Below are 21,376 nucleotides of genomic sequence, written 5' to 3' on the forward strand. Positions count from 1 at the left end.
TACTGTCTGAGGACCAGGTGACAGCTGTTGCGAAGGCCTCCTTGTAAGAGGGAGCAGAATATATGAAATTTGTCTTTAGGGGATGATCCACTACTAAGAGTGATGCCATGAGGTTGGCAACTAAGGAAAAGAAAAGACGCTGGCATGCATTGAGCACCCAGTCTGTGCCATGCATTGTGAACTTAACCTTGAATTCTCATATGTTCTTCTAAGGTCTGTTTTCTCTAGGCAGAGACTGTGACCCTCTGGTTCTGGTGGGCAAGGTACGATGACTAGAGAGCTCTTCAGATGGATCAATCCTTCCCTTCCTTGCTCTACAGCTATCCTTACCAGACAGCTAGCCAGGGGTAGAAGGACACGCATTTGGACCAAACCTTACAGCAAAGAAGCTCAAAGATCATTTCACATGTCATAGATTCAGATAACTTTCTTCTTTTTACAGAAATAATCCTCATTTAAAATACACAGTCAAACACCAACATGTTACAAATATATATATTTGTATATATATATTTAATATAAATATAAATATATATTTGTATATATTTAATATAAATATATATAAGAATAATATTATATATGTAATATTATTTGGTGACCCTGAGCTTGTCAATGAATCTGTTTAATTTTGGAAATAAAATTAACCAGGTTTTGAGATTGAGTTAACTAATCACGAAACCAGAACTTTCCATCAGCTGAGGAGGGGCAGTTAATAAATGGCCCCGGGGGAAGGAAGGTCTTTCTTCAAGAGACGCTAGCATGAGAATTCCCATACCCAACGAAGGCCCACAGGAAATGTCTAGTTGTGATGATGACTCCCAGACGGCCCTGCTCGTCAAACCTCCGTTCCGATCTCTTTCTGGCGCCATCATGTGAAGAGATTGTTTTCGTCCTAGGCTCTATCTCTTTGGGAAAATAGCAGACCGTGAACTTCTAAACATCTCATGATTGATAGTTGACATTTTTCCCAAGAGATTGGGCCAGGCTCCCATCAGGGAACCGGATGGAGGCAAAGGAGAATCCTTTAGAGACCTGCAACCTTGCAATTGGAGAGCTAGGCAAGCATACAAGCATCTCCTACTTTAAAAAGAGAGCCAGGGGTTCTTGAACAGAGGAACATGAGACTTTTAGTATGAGGAAGCATTGAGTATCCACCTTCTGCTTGAGAGCCTTGGGAGTCTTTCAGATACTTGTAGTTACAAGAAATCCTCTCACACTAAAATGGTCCCACTTATGTTTGTGGCACTGGGCCGCATAAGATTTGCTTGGAATGTATATGTGTATGCATATGCATATGTGAATATATATATGTATGTATATACATATATATCTTTATTGTAAGCTCTCCTTCCCATTTTTCCAAAGTATCTGTACTGGCTGGTTTTGTGTGTCAACTTGACACAGGCTGGAGTTATCACAGAGAAGGGAGCTTCAGTTGGGGAAGTGCCTCCATGAGATCCAGCTGTGGGGCATTTTCTCAATTAATGATCAAGGGGGTAAGGCCCCTTGTGGGTGGTGCCATCCCTGGGCTGGAAGTCTTAGGTTCTATAAGAGAGCAGGCTGAGCAAGCCAGGAGAAGCAAGCCAGCAAGGAACATCTCTTCATGGCCTCTGCATCAGCTCCTGCTTCCTGACCTGCTTGAGTTCCAGTCCTGACTTCCTTTGATGATGAACAGCCGTGTGGAAGTGTAAGCTGAATAAACCCTTTCCTCCCCAACTTGCTTCTTGATCATGATGTTTGTGCAGGAATAGAAACCCTGACTGAGACAGTATCTCAGAAGGACTGCAATAGACTGGAGAAGCTGTCAATCTAAAGCTCAAAGGCATCTTACGAACTACCAACTACTGTGAACCCCAGCCTGAGACCCGTGACCATGGAAAGGGACATAAACCTGACGCAGGCAGTCAGGATTGTGACATTTCCATAGCTGTAGATATTTTCAGGAGATTGGGTAACAATGCAGTATAATTAGCCCTGATATTTACTCATTGCCAGCAGAACTATCTAGTCATTAGGAAGTTGGTAAAGCTTTTTTTTTTTTTAATGCAGAAATACTATTCCATGAGCTCCTTTGGAAATCACTGGCCATGCTCTGCAGCAGCTCTGAGTTTCATTGACAGAGGTGAATCGTAGATCCTGTCATTCTAAGCCACAGACCTACAGAATATTGACTTGTTTGGAAATAGACTCATTGCTCGCAGGGCTAGAGGGATGGTTCAGCAAGCCAAACCAAACCTGACAACCTGAGTTCAATCCAAAGGTCCTTTACCTACACACACAGAAAAAGAAATTACAAAAACAGAACAAAACTGTCCACAACAACAATTGGTTTTTTGACATTATTGCTTTTTGCAGTTCTTGGTATTGAATAGGCTTTGGTCGGTGGTTTCTGCCAGCAGGCCTTTGAGCAGTTTGAGGAAGTCAGTGGGCATGACAGAAGCATGTGAAGCCTTCCTTACTGATTTGGGGCTGACCTGACTGTCCGAGTGGGCCTTAGCTGGCCATGCTGGCTTGAGTCATAAAACATGGTTTCTTCACATGGCTTGAGCTTCTTCCTACAGCGCAATGGCCAGTTTCCTTGCATGAGTGTCTCAAGAGAAGCAGGTGAAAATTATAGGATTATCTTTCATGTCCATTACTGAGGAATACGGCTTCTATTATTGCCTCAAGTCGATTCTGTATGTAATGAAAGAAGTGTCAACCTCATATAAGGTGAGTATGCAGGGAGAGACTGACACAGCAGTCAGCTTTAGAAATCATGCGTCTGGGGCCTTTTGACAACCCTCCCCCTCTTTTAAGACCATAGACATCAGGAGCAGCTGGTGTCACCTAAACTGATGCAGGTACATATGAGGTACAGGTGACATTCCTACATGTACATCTCCATCTCCCCCGACATGGGGAGCATACCCCGCTGGCACAGAAAAAAAGTTTTCTTTCTGAAAATGAAGTGACGTTTCACAAGTGAGTAGGGAACAGGGGTTAGAGGGAACTGGATGCTCTTAGCTAAGGAGGAGGAACAAGCCAGTTAGCTTCTGCGCTGCTGTGGCCAAACATCTGAGAGAATGAACTTAAAGGAGGGGACGATCCCAGCTTGCAGGGTGAGAGGTTTTTGTCACTGCAAGGAGGGCAAGCAGAGTGGACCAGCTCACCACCTTATTCGATGTTACTCTTTACTGACTGAGGCATCGGTTGCAAAGTGGCATTGCAGCTCCTGAAGTGCCTCTCATGGATTTAACTAATGTATTTTTAATAATATTTTATGTTTATTTATTTATTTATTTATATATCTACCTATCTATCTACTCACTTGCTTATTTCTATGTGTATAGAAATTCTGTCTGCGTGTATTGTTGTGTAGCACGTGTGTGCAGTACCCATGGGGGCCAGAAGAAGCTGTCATAACCCCTGGACTGGAGTTACAGGTAGTTATGAGCCACCACGAAGCTACTGGAATCCACCCTGGGTGCTGTGGAAGAGCAGCCAGTGTTCCTAACCACTGAATCATCTTCCTAGCCCCCCAAACCAGGAGTGAGAACCTCTGTTAAATAAGCAGGGGTCCAGAATCAGAAGCACAGAGTAGGTACGCTCATTGTTCTCTGAGGAAGAAGAATGTGGCAGAGACAGAACCGGAACCACTTCTGCAAGTGTTTCTCTTCTGGAGTCCTGCTGGAAACAGTGGAGCAGCTGGGTTCCATCATGGCTCTGCTGTTTGACAGTAAGCCTCATTGGCCCATTTATTCTGTTTGTCTTTCTACACTTGTCTCCCTGCTTTCTCCCTGGTTTTGCTTGCTTGCTGTTTGAGACAGTGTCTCACTCAGCAACTGAGACTGGCTTGGAACTCACTACGTGTACCCGGGTGGTCTTGAACCTATGGTAATGGCATCACCATCACCCTACTGAGTGCTGGGGTTACAGGTGTCATCACCCACTCCGAATAGACATCTCAGACTTCATTAAAGGTGCTGGTCACATAGTAGGTTCTCAGAATCATCTCTCCCTTTGTTGTCCACCTCCCTTTGCCTCTTCTGCCCTTATATTCCCATCCTGCTTGGAGACCTTCCTTTGTCTCTTTCGTCCAGGTTCCAGAAAGGGAGTTGAATAAGTTGGTATCAATTTTAGAATCCTGGTGTGGTAATTATTTCTTATGCTGTACCCCTAAGGACATTAAACATGTCCACACATATATGTATACATATATAGACATACACACACACACATACACACACACACATATATATATATATTTACAATTATGCATGTGCATGCATATATACATAAATGTATGTATTTATCTCACACTTCAGTGAAGACATCTTCACTACTTAATATCTTCACAATAGACTGTCAGATCTATAACAAGAGAATCAATTCCAGAGGTTGCTGGGCCTCCTGAGGGCTCCCCAAGGCTTCTCCACCAGCTTCTTTCTGTGTTTCCTTTGTGAGAATCTGAACCCAGCCTAAGGTTCCTCCCAGCAGCAGGCCGTGAGCAAGGGGAAGACACAAACATGCATGGCAGTGGGAAACTTGATCCAGCACTGCCATTTGGTTGAAAGTTCTGCTCAGTTTTCTGTACTGTTTAATTTTGTCTCAAATGAAGAAACTCGTGTTCCACCCATACTTGAGGCCCAGCCAAGCTGCATGACTTCACATTGCCTTTAGAACAGTATTGGATTGCATAACTTCTTAGCTTATTTGCTCCCAACATCCTGAAGCTGGCGATCTGCTATATGGTTCAGAATGGAGCCTTGGGCCTACTTTGGAAAGGGTTTCTGTCACCAAGGCTGGCAGGAGCTTGGTGCTGTGAACTGAGTGACACGTGTGTGTTCTTTCAGTCGAGCTGGTATCTGAAGCAGAGAAAAATCCTTCTTGGGGGAGACATCCTGAGAGTTTATATTGGGCCTTTTTCTTTACCACTAGGATTTTTTTTTTTCTGTTTAATTATGCCTATTCTCTTTGGGTGGATCATTTCTCTAGTTCTGATCATACAACACAAAGTGTCCCTTGGTACATTCTGTTCCCTTTATGAGGTTCCTACCCAATTACAGGAACACAGTCAACTCTTCTAGAAACAGCCATTGCTTGCTGAAATAAGAAAAAAAAGAAAAAGAAAAAGAAAAGCAACTACAAAGAATTTCAGGGAAACAAAGACTCACGCAGGGAGAATCCTAAAGCAATCTTTTAAAGATAAGATGACTATGAAAACCTTTTGCTTTCATTCTCTGACAAAGTTAGATAGGTAAATAGGTAGATGATAGATAGTTAGATACATACATACATACATACATACATAGAGAAATAACTACATAGATACATACATAGATACATAGATGATAGATATAATATATATGCCTGATAGATGATAGAGATGGTAGTGGGTATTATAGACCTGATACATAAATCGTAGATGATAACCCAAAGCTGGAAGGGTAGCTATTCGATAGACATAGAAGATAGATATTTACATAAATGGTTGATAATAAATTTACATAGTTAACAGAGGAGAGATACATGAAAGATAGATGACACATGGATACCATGGTCTAATATTTGTGTTAATCATCACTCCCGTTTCATAGCATCTGGTGGGTAGAGTGACTACAGAGCCTCAGGAGGCAGTGGAAAACAGAGCATGCAGCTTTCGAGACGAGTGAAGGAAGGATGAAGCCAGGTTTGTGCAATCACCATCTTTGATAGCAATGATGGAATCAGTCAGTTACTCAAGATTACTTGCCAGGGCGATCTTGCAGCTCACATGTCCTGCCTTCCCATGGCTGTGCACACCTACCCTCTAAGCCTCTAGCTTTAATTTTATGAATGAAATATGTAACTTGGGGTGAACTAACCCAAGAATAGAAAACCTGACTCTTCTCCTAGAAAGACTAGAAAGGCTAGAGCCACGCTGCATAACATCTTTCCTGGAAAATCAGTGTTGTCTCATGACCAGTGAGTGACTCAAGCAAACACAGTGAGTATTTGGGTCTTTGTTTTTCTCTTAAGCAAGGCAGGAAAGATTGCCACTGGGACAGTAATGTAGCCTTTATGGGTTGAAAGCACTTGGTTCAATAGCGTAACGTGTCCAGGCGAGGATGATCTGCCCCACTCCATTGTTAGTAGGCAACCACCAATTGCAAAGGAGCTTGGACCCTGAGGCTTACAAAGCGGCCATAGTTTCCCTCTGACCTTTGTCCCTGAGGACTTGCTGGTAGGTCCTCCCCAATAGATCTGCCACATTTCACAAAGGCTGACTGACCAAGACTGCACTTTCACCGAGTAGGTCCAAATGGTGTTCAATAACGCATTAATTCCAAAAACAAAGGCAGATAATACAACTTGTAGGAATAGCTTTGTTTCCAAACAGAGCTGCTTTCAAATTCTACAGCAGAGCTACGGAGGTAGTACACACCTGAAATCCCAGCCCTTCGAGGCTGAGGCAGCCTGGGATACATAGTGAGGTCCCAGCTCACAAACCAGAAGAAATGGAGAAAAAACAAACAAAATGCCACACCAGAACTGTCTCATGGAATAGAACTCAACTCAAAAAAAAAAAAAAATCCAAAAAAACCAGAAAACCAAAAACAAAATTTTTAGTAACCATGTAAAATAATTTTAAAGAAAAACAGGTGTGGTGAAAATAAAGCATTTTAACCACATGCTTTATTTAAGCTCACACATATCCAAGAACATATATGTAATAACTATAAAAACTATTATATTGAGACAGTTTAAATTCTGCATGGTTTGTACCTAAGTCTTGAAAATTTTTGTGGATGTTTTATACCTGTAGCCTGTCTCAGGTCAGATTGGCTATAACTTCATAATTTCCCAGGTACCACATGAGACTTATACATTGGACAACAGTGTCCTAGACCCTCCTTAGCAACCTGTAGAGTTGAAATGGAAGTAATCAACCCACTGTGAGTCCCCTTTCACTCTCCCATAACGTGGTGTTATATAAAATATATTTCTGGACTGGAGAGACTGCTGAGTGGCTAAGAAAGCATACTGCCCTTATAGAGGGCCCGAGTTCCCTTAGGACTTCAGTCTCAAAAGGTCCACTATCCTCTTCCAGCTTGTGCAAGCACGTCATTCTCAAGAGCATGTGACACACGCATATAAGCAATTAAAACTAAAGTAAATCTTTTAAAAATACTTCTACATCAAAGGCCATGAGAGCAAGTCTCCTGAGAGAAAAGACCACAGCCAGTATTGCCATGTGATAGAGGTCGTTCAACCAGCCGATGCTCAATATGTCATACAAAGGTTAGCCTATAGAACTGTGACATCTTCCCAGGAACAGCTGATGAGAAAGACAGGTCTGGAGCATTTCACAGATTCAGTACCAGGATGGAGATGTACAGTCCCGAGCTACAGTCTGGACACAAGTTCATCCCTGCAAGGACTGCCGTGACCTGACACAGAAGAGGCGCAAGATGATCACGATGGCTGCCCAGTGGTGAGTTACAACAGAGCTCAGAATGTTTACTCATGGCTATTCACAAATAGGCAGGCAGACATGAGGATCAGACATTCTGGGAAGGTAAAGAAACAGCCGGGAGTGTGCTCCAGCCTTACTGCACTTGATTAGTGTACAATCTCCAGCACCAGAGTGGGGGGAAGAGGAGGAGGAGGAGGAAGGAGGAAGAGGAGGGAGAGGAAGAAGGAAAGGAGGAGGAGGAGGAGGAAGGAGGAAGAGAAGGGAGAAGAGGAAGGAAAGGAGGAGGAGAACAAAAAGGAGGAGGAGGAGGAGGAAGGAAAGGGGGAGGAGGAGGAAAAAGAGGAGGAAGAAGATGAGGAGGAGAAGGAGGAGGAGGAGGAGGAGAAGAAGAAGAAGAAGAAGAAGAAGAAGAAGAAGAAGAAGAAGAAGAAGAAGAAGAAGAAGAAGAAGAGGAGGAGAAGGAGGAGGAGGAGGAGGAAGAGGAGGAAGAGGAGGAAGAGGAGGAAGAGGAGGAAGAAGAAGAAGAGGAGGAAGAGGAGGAAGAGGAGGAAGAGGAGGAAGAAGAAGAAATAGTAGTAGTAATAGTAGTACTAGTAGTAGTAGTCATAGTAACGAAACTTTCTCCTTTGGAGGCTGCTGGGGGCTTTGTCCATTGCCAGGCCTGTACAACTGCTTCGATTCTTATGGACCAATAATCATATGATCTGGGATGGGTGACAGCCTTTGGCTGGCTCACTGTACACAGAGCCCTGGACTCAGGTTAGAGTGGAACATGTCCTCCCTTTAACATCAGACAGGATGTGATGGCAGCAGCAGATATTAAGATGGAGAGAAAGGTGCCCATTCTCTCTAGTCTCCTCCCACGCTTGTACTGAGGGCTTCTTTCTGTGATGTGTGGACAGCACAGAGGATGCAAATGACGTTCTTACTTTAGACAAAGCCAAACGACTAGCCTGGGTCACATCTACTCTCTCATACGTTCTCCTTATTAAGAGGCTGACAACCCACTTGAGGAGTGGGGTCCTCTAGGTATGAACCAAGGAGATTCAAGATTATGGCCTAAGTGTATGTGTACACATCTGTGCACAGTACTGCGGGTAAAGCAGACAGGAGTAACTTCTCTCAAGCAGTGACCCCAAAGTGCACGTGGCTTTTGTTATATCTGGCTGGCTCACTTACTATCCGAATTATAGGGCGACGGGGGATCCTGTCTAGACCAGTACTTTTGGCCCTGGGATTGGCAGAACATAGAACCAGAAAGCCGAATCATGGTCCAAATATCTCTGCTTTTTTTTTTTTTCTTTTTCTGGTAGACTGTCAAGCTGGGTGGAAACTAAACCCCAAACAATTACCAAACAGCAATAAATGAGAAAATAAAAAGTGAGCACAGCCTTCGCTCCATTCTTGATCGCTACATCCTGGCTCGGGAGCCGTAGTGTGGTATTGGTGAAGAGAACAGCTGCGTGGCAAGAGCCTAGCGGACAGCTTTAAGCGCGCCGGTCCCAGTGTAAACATCATCTTACTATATCACACGTCTTCTAGTCTCACACATCTCTTTGACAGGAAGAACACAGCAACATGTAACTGAAATAATTTATTTACCACTAAGAGCACCACAAAACCAGACATGCATTGTGTTAAAAAAAAAAAAAATACAGCATAGTTGGTCATCAAAACACGTAACATCTGTTCTTATATCCCATTCTTGAAAATCCATGCCAAGCATAAAATTGGACTGTTGCTCAACACATACAACCTGCTGCCCCACCCATATGCTAACACCCCCCTCCCTCCCGACTACCGCTCCTCCCGTGGCAATATTGACTAATGGGAAAGAAAGACCCGTAGAACCCACAGACTTAAACAAAATAGATTCAAGAACCCTTAAAAATAGCAGTCAGTGCATTCAGAAGGAAAGACAAATCATACAGAAAAAAAAATGTCATTTTATCCGAGAGGAAAATCTCTGCAGAAACAGGGGTGGTGGGAAGTATACAGACATAACAATGAAGTGGAAGGGGAAAGAATTGGAGCCCAGGGGGACAGATCTGGGGCTGCGCTGCACCTGACACAGGGGCCATTCACCAGTGCTTGCTGTCTGTCTTCTGGCTTGCAAATTCCATTCTTCATCTTAATGAATTCAGGGAAAGCTCCTCGGATAAGCATACAATATCAAAGAAGCTCTCTTTGTATTCCCACCTCAGGGTGCTGCCCTTCGGGTGAGACCACAGACAATCCATCGATTCGATTCGTGGACTGGTTTCTATTTTGAAGCTCTGTGACAAGGACACCCACCCTGCAAAGCCCACCATCAGGTCCCGCCTCTGAGACATCCAACCACCTTAAGCCAAAGGAAAGCCAACCTTGGCTATAGACCATGCTTGCTCAGGGGAACGCAAGAATATTTTGATAAAGGCAATTTTGGTTTGTGCTTTTTTTTTTCTTTTTTTTTTTCTTTTTTCAGCCTGCAAAGAATGTCTTTCAAAGCCTGAACTTCAATGAAATCAAGGAAAAATAACGGGTGAAATTATGAATAAAATTCTGAGCGCCAGCCTGGACCTTTCTCCGCTTTGAAAAACTCAACCAAACTGTATATCTTTCAATACACCCCATGAGCACCAAAAACCCAATGAAAGAAAAGCTGATTCTGATGAACTGCCTGCTTTGGAACAGCAAAAAGAGGCTGTAAATATATAGTGAGTGAGAGAAACTTGTCCTAGCCGAGTCACCAAGACTCTGAGTTGAGATTCTTAACCCCTATCTGAACCTGCATCTGTGCTCAGCCTTCTGCAGTCGCTAGGCTCCTGCGCTAGGCTCCAGCGCTAACTAGGCTCCAGCGCTAGGCTCCAGCGCTAGGCTCCATCGCTAACTAGGCTCCAGCGCTAGGCTCCAGTGCTAGGCTCCAGCGCTAACTAGGCTCCAGCGCTAGGCTCCAGCACTAACTAGGCACCAGTGCTAGGCTCCACCGCTAGGCTCCATCGCTAACTAGGCTCCAGCGCTAGGCTCCATCTTTCCCAGAAGCACTGCTTACCATTCTACCTGACTCACACTGATGCAGAGAAGATGGGGAAACACTGTGGAACTCAAACCTATCTTTTTGGGCTTTATTTTTGTTTGTTTTTTTGTCTTTTGGAAAATAGAAGGAACCGGGGCTGGGAAAGGAACGGACCCAGGTAACTCATGTCATTAAATGGACAATATATAAAATACAGGCAGAGAAGATAGTAAAAAAAAAAATTGAATTTGTAGTGCAAGTCAAAATCTAGGGGTTTTATTCAAAGGTACTGGCCAGCTAAAAGAAACAAACATACAATCCAAATGATCATTTAAAAAAAAAAAAAAGAGTCCAAATTTAAGTTCAATCTAAATCATAATCATTATTACAGAATATTAAAAATGTGGTAAGATCTACACATTACATGTAAAGTAGTTACTATTTTGATTTAATAGTTTGTAAAAAGATCTGCAGTGTGTTTTCAATCATGCTGGCTTCTAGACCTGTCTATTTTAATGATATCCATGTCATTACACATACCAAGACAAAGGAAAAAAAACCTGTATTGTAGCTCAACAGCCACTTCACGGTCAAAAGTCTGACAATACACATCATCAAAACAGGTCAACGTTACACCGGCTTGCTTAAACTGGCAAAAAACCATTTACAATTAAAAGGAAAAAAAAAACAAACCAATCTTCTAGATTCCCACTGATTCCAAGTTCTCTTTGTTAACAGGCCTTCTGGGCGTATGGACGTCCACGAAGCTTTGGCAGGCGTGCGGTGCACAACACGTGTTTCCTGGGGCTTTGATTTTTCCTGCAGACTTGCTCGGTCCTATAACGACTCACAGGGGGTCATCCAGTATGACCTCCTTCGCCTCTGGCTTATTTGAGTTCAAATTCCTTAAGCCATCCATGAGTTTGTGGCAAAGTATTTGGTCTCCATTTATACACCTGTTTTGTTTTCCAAGGGCAATGAGAGGTTCATTATATAGTAACACACAATAAATAACCCACTGTTAGCTTGGAGGAAGGGACGGGGAGGGCACCACTGCAGAGCAACACAGAGGAACCAGGAGGCGTGGGGTGAAGTGTAGGGTGGAAACGATACGTACGACTCCACTGAACGGATTTTCCTGTTGTGTTTTGTTTTTCTTTCACATAATTAACACTAACAAATTCTTCCAGTGTTTATTTTTTTTCCTTTAAAAAAAAAAAAAAGATGTTTTCTCTTTTGTGTCTCTCAGGAAGTAGGTGAGATGCAGGCTAACGCCTTCCATTTTTGTGGTGGTTGTTGCTGTAATCTCAGATGCCAGTTTTAACAAACAGAACACAAGCTTGCAAAATGTTTGAACTAGTACCGATTTTTTTTCTCCAATTTTTTTCTTAAACACTGATGAATCAAAACTCCCTCCTGTCATGAACATCATCATCATCATCATCATCATCGTCATCGTCATCGTCGTCGTCATCGTCGTCGTCGTCGTCTTCGTCGTCGTCGTCATATCTCATTGTCACCGTGATTTTCCTGTCCTGGCTTTCCCGAGGACTTTAGCTGCATTTACAAGACTTGACAATCATGTTGGAAAGCTGTTCGATTTTGGGTGTATTGCCAATGTAGTAGAGGATGGTCAGAGGTTCCAGGTCCTGGGACACACAGCAAGGGGAAGCAGAAGCTTCGGGATTTATGGTATTGTACAGGCTGAGGACCTGAGTGACAGCACAGAGAGACACACATGAAAGAAAGCGATTAGTTTTGTGTTTAATTCTTATGCACATGTGCATGCATGTGCACCTGCGAGCAGGGGCTAGAGGTTGATGGTGGGTGTCTTCCTCAGTCTCTCTCCACTTGATCGTACGTTCGTTTATTTTAGGCTAGGTTTCTCACTGAACCCTGTAGCTCCTTGACTTGGCTAGATTGGCTGGATCAGTCAACTTTAGGGATCCTCCTGTCTCCACCGTCACAGCTCTGACATCATCTCTGCTCCTCCAACATGATGGGAGTACAATGGCATATCTGACTTTTATATAGTTGGTGGGAACTGAAAACAGTTTCTCATGCTCATACCATTTTAGCAACTGAGCCATTTCCTAGCTCAGAGCCTCTGAGTACGCAATCTTAATCATTACTATCTTTTTCTTACCTCTAAATTATAGTCAGATTGGCTTGTGTTCTTATTTAGCAAGGGTAAGTTTAGAGTTTTCTCACAAGCTGACTTTGGTTTTTTTGTGTATACATTAAAAAAAAAAAGATTCCATAAAAAGACAGACTGGACCAAATTATTCAGGTAGCAGATTTTTCTAACTTTTCCAATAAGTCTACTGGCCTTTGCTATACAAAGGCCTCAGGCCTCCTGCTTTTTTTTTTTTTTTTTCCTAAATAAATTTGGAATCAAGGTGGTATGAACACCCATTTTACATTGCCACATCAGTTATGAGCATCTTGGACGCAGGGACTCTGATCATTTTGTCTACGCCTTGTCAGTCCAGGGAGCCTTCTCTGAGCAGTCTATGCTAGAGGATAAATAATTAGTAGAGGAATAAAATATTCCATGGAAATGCTCATACATAAGAACTTTAATCTGCCCTCGGGCATAGGAAGCATATCTGTCCGCAGCAGAATATCTGTCAGTCACGTGTCTTCAGCTACATATCTTCATGGGCCAATGAAATGCCACTTACATTTTCATTTAAAACAATCCGTGTATTATCGTGATTTCATAATTATAGAGATGCTAAGAGTGGAGAAAAAAGCAGCCTGAAAGCCACACACATTCTTTGTTTTGTTTCACTTTGATGCAGAGAATTTTTTGTTGCCTACACTATAGCATCGACCAGGCTGACCTTGAACTCACTCTATGGCCCAGGTTAGCTGTAAATTCACAATCCTCCTGTCTCAGCCTCTTGAGTTTTAGAATTTCAGGCATGCATTCCCAGTCCTCCTCCACCCCCCCCCCCAAACCACTAATTTCTGGTCCCAGTTGCTCACTTTCCTATACGTTGCTTAAAGCAATCATAGTGTCTGGCCCTCTGTTACCATTCTTCATGCTAGATGGGGATGACTAAGGTCAAGAACTAAATAGCTAGCCCTATGACAGAAGAGAAAGTGTTGCACATAGTTCTGCAGCTTATCCTATTCTCCATTACAGAGGTGTATGGCTCTTACTGATGGGAGTGTATAGGTCACCCAGTGATTGACAGAGACGTTTCCAAGGATGCCATTAATGTGTTAGTCAAACAAGTGACCTTTTCCTCGAGATTCCCTGGGATGTTTTCAACCAAGGACAAGAGACCCGTTGAGCACAGCAACACTACCTACTTTATGAGGCTACCCCTGGCTTCTTGGGGCACTGTCCAAACCACATATTTGTGACCATGACAGTTATTCTTCCTTCTCCTTGAGAAACAAGCCAGGTCTCGGCCTTCACACACTCCCTCTGTGTAGCAGGGAGGAGAACTACATTTTGACTTGGCAGCCAGGTCCTGCCTGCATTACAGCTACTGCATTACAGCTACCGCTGCTGCAGTCCAGATGAATCAGACTGGCCAGAGAGCTTAGACAAAGGGACAGGCATGAGCCAGCTTCCCTCACATGGCCAAGCACGTGGCCACCCCCGAGTGCCAAGCCTACAGGGGCACTTCGAAAATGACTGGAGGAGGGGAAGCCATGTTTGTCCATTTCAATTCCAGTCCAGGCATTTATAAGTAAATAGACCTCATATTTACTAATACATAATTTTTCATAAGCAGAAAGGAGCCATTTTTGTAACACAGATTGTCTAAAATAATTGATAACCCCTAACTCTTGAATTCAGCCCAGTATGATCTCTCTGGCAGCAGATCCATTTTCCTACCCTGCAGCGAAAGCAATGTTTCTAATGCCTCTTTAATAAGGAGATTTACAGAAGCATAAAGAGCAGAACAGAATCCTCTTCTCGCAGCCACATTTTAGGAATTAAGCTCAGAGAGATGGAGTGACGGGAACTGGGTTATAAAGCAAACAGGGCTGCGGTCCAAGGTCTGCGTCGCCACAGATTCGTTTTTTATCTCGGATTAGGCAGCCACAGCATCTACATCCTGATTTCACTGTCTGTAGAGAGAAATTCTGTCTGAACAAGACCCTTTCTGAAGTCCTTCCCATCTTTCAGTTCTACACCATGAGCCACAAAGAGGAAGCTCATGGAAGAATGTATTAGATATATTAGTATGCAGAAAAAGTTTGTGTTCTCTGGGCTGGGAAAACGGCATCTGATGTTGAATTTCTTGCTGAGTTAGCCCTCTGTCCTCGTTAAAGTAACTTGATAAAGTGCTTAGCTATATGTTCACTTTGAGTCCTAGTCAGAAAGATCTCAAGAGTCAGATGTGATAGCACATGCCTATAATCCCAACACTGGAGAAACACAAGCAGGGAGATGGCCATAAATCCAAGGCCAGCTGGTCTACATAGTGAGTTCCAGGACAGCTATGGCTACACAATTAGATCCTGTATATAAAAAAGGAAAAAGTAGCAAGCAACAACAAAAGAAGATATCCATCTTAAATATACAGTGTCATCATCATTGTCATCATCGTCATCATCAGTGACTTAGGCGAGAGTAGGAGAAACCGACAATCCAGGCACTTACTTTGGTGTGTTGAGTGTCTGAACTCCATAGATATGGGCATGCCCCAGCACAGAAGTTAGCATTGTACCCTTTGGGTTCATGGATCCATTTCCATCCAAGATCTCTCTTAAAATCAATGTAGAGAGGGCGAAGGCAGCAATTATCCTGCACATTTCTGTTCAAAGAAAAAGCAGAGGGGATTTTGGAGTTGATTTTGCATGTACCTCACCCTAAATCAGAAAAAAAAAAAAATGACCCATTCACTTATTCCATTAACCTTGAGCACCATGAGATGGGTCTTGACTTATAATCTCACATGATGTCAACAGTGAGATACTGTGAGTCCCTCGACTGCTTTCCCTTATGAATTCTGCACTCTGACCGTCTTGTCTGTGACCTGGAAAATATATCCTTCCAATGCCCATACACATAATCAGGAAGGCATCTGAACGGGTAGAGTCCTTTCTGTACAACATCTGCTGCACATCCTGCCTCTATGGTTGGTTTGTCCATACAATGGATAAAATAAAACATATTTTCAGAGAGCCCCTGGAGGCAATTTCCTTTGAGAATATATCCTATGCTTTACCATCTGTTACTAGATCAGGGAACGAATCAGAGTTCCAGAAATATGGAGTCCTGTTGATTAATCACTGTCTCTGGCAACCAAAAATGTCCTTCTCTATTTGTGACCTGTGACATGGTGAACCCCTCACAAAGAGGACCCTGCCTCTGATCCACAAGTTCTTAAAAAGGGAGTCTTCCCCCTAGAGGGAACACAGAGGGCCTTGCGTCTGCCCCTCACAGACTCATGTACAAGTGGCAAACAATCTTTTGCACAGTTCTCTCGCTCCTGACAGACCCTGCAACTCAAGGTATGGCCATCTGCCTTCTTGTGCTGCTTCTGTAACTCAGAAAGAGATCAGACCCCAGGGTAAGCTTCAAGGCATGGCACATCTTATTGACCTAGCCAAAGTCTCAAGGAGACTTAATGTTGCTTTATGGGTAGAGAGTGATGAGAACTTACCAGAATCCAAGACTCAGAGAAAACACCCCAGGGGCTACATTTCTCCCTTCGTACCCAGTTCACATTAGAGAGCTAAGGGTGAACGGCACAGAGAGAACTGTTGAAAGTCCTTAGGGAACCTCAACAAGCTGGCTGTTTAGACAAGGATGACCAACACCGGTTGACATGCTGACAGGGATGGGGAAAATGTCACAGGACCATGCTCTCAGACAAAGACCAACAGGCAATTAATGGTGTCCAAGAGATGGAGAATTAGTGTTCTTCAGGAATGCACCCCCTAAGTGGTTATCTGACACAAAGTGGGTCAGCCTTCATACATATATAAAGAAGCAAAAGTAAATAGAATCAGCAGGTTGCATTTGTATATTTATTTGCGTATGTGTTGCACATATATTTATTTGCATATATGTTGCACGTATAATAATTGAAGGAAAAGAGGTCATAAATTTGGGAGGAAATATAGGACAAAAAAAGGAGGAAAATCATGTACTATAATTATGTTTTAATAAAAATAAAATAAAATACTTTTAGAAAGTCCGTGGGGATAATGTTGTTCCAAGATTCCAAAGCTCGGCTGTCCTGTCTACCTGGCCTTGAGCAGTGACTTCAGTTCAAGTCAATGTGTGCAAGAGAAAGCAAAGGCAAGAGCCAGCAAACTCATGCACGTGTTTTTATTTTCATGTCTTTACCTAAAGCAGTAGGCGGCATCCAACGCCCGCTTCTTCCGCCGGCTGGATTGTTGAGACTCCAGTCTGTAGGAGGGCAACAACATTAGCAGGAGATGTGGGGTCTTCCCACTGGTTTTTTTCCTAGTGGACTTTATAGTTTTCTGATCACCACTGGCATAGGTAGAGGTGCCATCAATACCTTGAAAAAATGCATTTGGGTAATAAACATTTAGCTTTACCTTTATCAAACATGAGCAGCAGTATTTACATAATATAGTCCCTCCCCCTACATATGGTCACAAACAGCAGCCTCGACTACCACAGCTACATGGACTGGCTACCACCATTCCCTACAGCGACAGACATGGCACAACAGGGCCTCCCACAAATGAAAAGAAATGCATGTAAATGGACCTCTTGTTCAAAGGCAGTGAGCGCTGTGTTGAAGACTACACAAGAAGTCTTTGGCCTATGGTCCAAGGGCAACCTAGGCAGTTTATTTTAGTCCATCTTCAGTGTGGGCTGTGTGCGAGCTCTCAGCAACAGAACACACGACCATAGAGCCTGCCTTGTCACCCGCTGGTTCCCTCTCCTCCTGAGACTGTTCCACTCAGAAGACTTCCCTAATGAGCATAAACCGAGGCTTAGCTGGATGGCCATGGACTAGGTTTAGGTGAAACAGGAGTCACCCTTACCTAATGCTATTTTGGGAAGCTGTGCAGAAAGAGCTTTTTCATTTATTTTATGGCATCCTCAACGCTGTTCTGACTCCATCTGAGATTTAGAAACCTGAGCTCCCCCAAAGCATGCTAGAAAGACTGCCAGTTTTAAGCATTTAATCTCCACTTGGGAGAATTGTGGCTAGGCTAGAGACCGAAATAAATCTCTACACTTCTGAGGGTATTTTTCCACGACCAAGGGCCACCGAGGATTTCGAAAAGTGGATGGAGGTCCCAGGTGGGGTCATGAGGGAATGAGGGCAGATGCCACACCAACGCGCGGGCACGGACTTCTCTTGCACCTCGTCAGCCAATGATTCACCGCCTAAGAAGCCAAGTGATTTGGACCCTCAGTGTCTTTATTCACTCTGGATTTTGACGAGTTCAACTTAAAGATGAGCAAGGGAAATAGAGGTCTCATTTTGTGTTTACTAGCTGCTACAGAAATCGGGTAGGGGAGCCACTTGCCATAATGGCTGCAAGCTAGCAAAAGGTGGTGTGTCCCAGCACCTGGAGGGTGAGGTACAGAAGCTGAGAGGTGAGGCAGCTCTTCTCTTGGGTGAAAATGTACTTGTTGATGCTTGAAATTTGCTTGGGGGGCTAGAACTGGATTTCCTTGAATCCTTGCTATCTAGCTAATAATCTCAGCAGATGGGAAGTTGATTCGCTTAAGTGAAGAAAAATGGGCTTAACTGGCTGATAATTCATAGGGTTAACTAGTCAGTTTCATCCCTGGGTATGAAGCAGTGAAAACCTGGAGTCTATTCTTTTCTCCCAATCCTTCCCACTTAAAAGAAAATATCATTATTATTATTATTTTTTAACTATGAATGTGCATTGGTATGTGCATTTGAATACAGGTGCCACTGGAAGTCAGAAAAAGCCGTCAGATTCCCCTGGAGAGGGAGTTGTAAGCATTTTTGAGCTCTCTGGTGTGGGTTCTAGAAACTAAACTCCAACCTTAACCATTGAGCCATCTCTCTAAACCCACTTTCTACTTTCTTCTACCCGCTGCTAAGCAAACCATTGCCTAAATAAATAAGAGTTCCCACACCTCACCAAACAGCGCCATTTTCACATGCAACCTGACTTTACCACACCTCCCCTCCCACCCCAAAGAGATTCTCACAGTAAAAAAAACCAAGCTTCAGTTACCTGCGAATCTCGCCTCAAGCTCTTCGCTTTTATTGGGGATGATGTAATTATTAGACGGTACAAAGGTGCAGCAGGGACAGTGTAAACTTATTTTAAACCCCAGGTTCCTGTCTGGAAAACATTAAGTTAAGGGAGTCATTTGCACACGTGTCTATGTCTGCGGACAATTCACAAGCTGTGGGGGCCACCTCAGGGGGAGAGAGAAAAAGTTCTTTGTAACCTTTGTGGTGGAGCCACTCCTGCACGGCATCCGTCACATCGAAGGAGAGCCATTCACCCTCCGCTCTGGTTTTCACAACCTTGCTGTCGATGTAGCGCTGGGTGGGAGATGTTAAGTCTTTGGATTTAAGGATCTAGAGAGGAAAAAAAAAGGGGGGGGGCAGGAGAGAGCACTCAGCTGGCTGCTGACAGCATGACCAAACCCAAACCGCTCACGTTATTCCGAGTCATTATCGACACCGGGCTCTGAGTCTGGACTCGGTTGTACTGTCATCCCGACAACTGTGATCATGTGTATGAGAACACAACTCCAGGCCTTCGCTTTGAAAAGTACAACTACTCGATCCATTGTGTGTCCTGATAGAGATGACATCCATAAAGACAACCATAAAGTCTGACATGAAGAGAAAAGTGACAACCGTTCTTTTACTTTGCTGACGGAAGCTCTCTTGGAACCGACCACAAACTTTATATTATGAAGTCTGCGACCTTGTTGCTCTGTCTCCTTACTTCTTTGGTTTGGGGATCCAGGAAATGAGGCTACCGTTCAGAAGACACACACCCTCCTTCCCAAGTCCCTGGGTTATCAATCTTCTACAAGAGAGAGAAAGTTCTTACCCCTGTTTCCCAAGTCTCCAGATATTAAATATGAGTCTTGTTTTTGGAAGTAAACCTCTGGCTGGAGTTTTGACTCTCAGTATCACTTGTGGTTTATGATGAACTCCACATCCTGCCATCTCAGAAGGACTCCGGCAGGAGCGATCTGGCACAGTGTGACAGTGAGAGTCTCAAAAGGTGGGTTGTCCTGAGCATCAAGACTTCAGAAGGCAAGGAAGACAGTATGACAGGATGCTCTCGGGTTTCAATGGAAAGTGTACAGCAGAGGTGGTCTCTGCTTTAAAACAATCATGTTGATGAACTAAACTATGACTCTGAGTCTCCCAGAGCTCTGGAGAATCCAATGTCCACTGCAGGGGACTGCCTTTCAACAGTACTTAAGGCTTCACACCATAGTATTTTATACATGTCTCCCTGGTACTCAATCTAATTTGAGGGTGTTTCATACTTGGTCCCTCTAGCAAATTCGTAAGCTTCTCCAGGTCATGAGGTCATGCCACCAACTTGACATCATTTCAAAGTGTAGTACTCCACTGCATCAACAACTACTAATGATTCTCTAGACACGTGGTAGATATACACGCTCCCTGGGTAAACTGTAAGGATGCTCAAACCAAAATATGTTACCTTCTAATTAGGTGCTTATGCACTTCCCCCCACCCCTGCCCCCAACACTGACAGTTTGTTTCAGGTAATATGGCAACAAAGGCTTCCAGGAATATTTGGGGGAGCGAAGATTCAACCCTAGGATCGACAAAGTATAGAGAAGAAAGTAGCAAGAGCTGGAGTGGTACCTCAAAGGGAAAGGGCTTGCCTAGCATCTACAAGACCCTGAGTTAGAGCCCCAACATAAGGAAAGAAGAAAGGGAGGGAGGATGGAGGGAGGGAAAAAGGAGTGAAGGGGAAGGGGGGAAAGGGAAGGAGAAAGGACGCTATAAAAGGAAATAAAATATTAAAGGAGAGGGAGAGGGAAGGAAGGAAAAGAGGAAGGGGATGAGGAAGGATGGAGAAGAGAAGAAAAAAAGTAGAAAGAGAGGAAGGGAAGGCGAGAGGGAGAGGAAGGGAAAGAAAGGGAAGAAAGAAACCCCATACATACATTTACATGCTCAGGTGCCCTCGTGAACTTTAGACAAATTTACCCCACAGGCCTGCCCCTGTGAACAACCCCACTAAGGGGGGAAAATGTGGGGTAATCATGACCCTGCAATAGGCAAGAGGTTCTGTTTACCAGTTAAAGAAAACCAATGCCTGTGACCTGAGGACTTGAGTACAATGGGCTCTGGGCTTAACACACACTACTCAGTTTAATTTAATCCTCCAAAGATTCCTGTAAAGTAGATTAAGCAAATGGAAAACCAGAAAGGATTCAAAGCCCTCCCCACCCTAGAGCCATTTTCCCACTCTGTCATGACAGTTCGAGTGGGACTACGGGGTCACGACACTTTCTCATAGAGAAAGAATTCAATAATCAAGCGAAAATCTTTGAACAAGATTATAATAAATCTTGATGCTGCAGAATGCATATGTAGCAGAGGCTGACATAAATATTGAAGACAGCGCAACCTCCATTGAGTCTCTAGGGATAAGAGCCTGTCTTGGGCGATTAAGATACAACTTATCCAGAATAAAAGGTGAAATGTGCCCAATATGGAATAAAAAGGACAAAAACTGAGGAAAGAAAACTTCACCCACTCCCCTTGTTGACCAACAGCTCAGAGCATGTCCAGAACGCATCCTTCTGCTTTGAAATTTTCTCCTAGTAGGTTTCCATGCAGTAATTTGCATATTTTTTGTGCTATTGGTTAATAGCATATAGCTTATTCCTTTTCATATAATTAATACTTAGGGATACTACCCAGAACAAAACATCATTTTCATTGTTGAATTAATGATATATAAACTGCATATTATATAATTATTTGAGTCTATGA

The 21,376-nt window shown here is 43.5% G+C and overlaps 1 protein-coding gene across 1 annotated transcript in view; it reads right to left on the minus strand.

The window, feature by feature from the left end:
- Positions 1–10,687: 10,687 nt before the first annotated feature.
- Positions 10,688–21,376, minus strand: part of Tgfb2 (transforming growth factor beta 2) — an 84,058-nt gene continuing 73,369 nt past the window's right edge. Inside the window, exons 3-7 of the mRNA XM_031338002.1 lie at positions 18,829–18,961; positions 18,609–18,719; positions 16,756–16,933; positions 15,061–15,214; positions 10,688–12,145 (exon numbers count right to left, since the gene is read on the minus strand). Of these exons, the coding sequence (XP_031193862.1) occupies positions 11,987–12,145; positions 15,061–15,214; positions 16,756–16,933; positions 18,609–18,719; positions 18,829–18,961 (735 nt within the window). The 3' untranslated portion in view covers positions 10,688–11,986. The remainder of the gene's footprint in view (positions 12,146–15,060; positions 15,215–16,755; positions 16,934–18,608; positions 18,720–18,828; positions 18,962–21,376) is intronic.

Source organism: Mastomys coucha, unplaced genomic scaffold (genome assembly GCF_008632895.1).
Source record: "Mastomys coucha isolate ucsf_1 unplaced genomic scaffold, UCSF_Mcou_1 pScaffold1, whole genome shotgun sequence".
Lineage (NCBI taxonomy): Eukaryota > Metazoa > Chordata > Mammalia > Rodentia > Muridae > Mastomys > Mastomys coucha.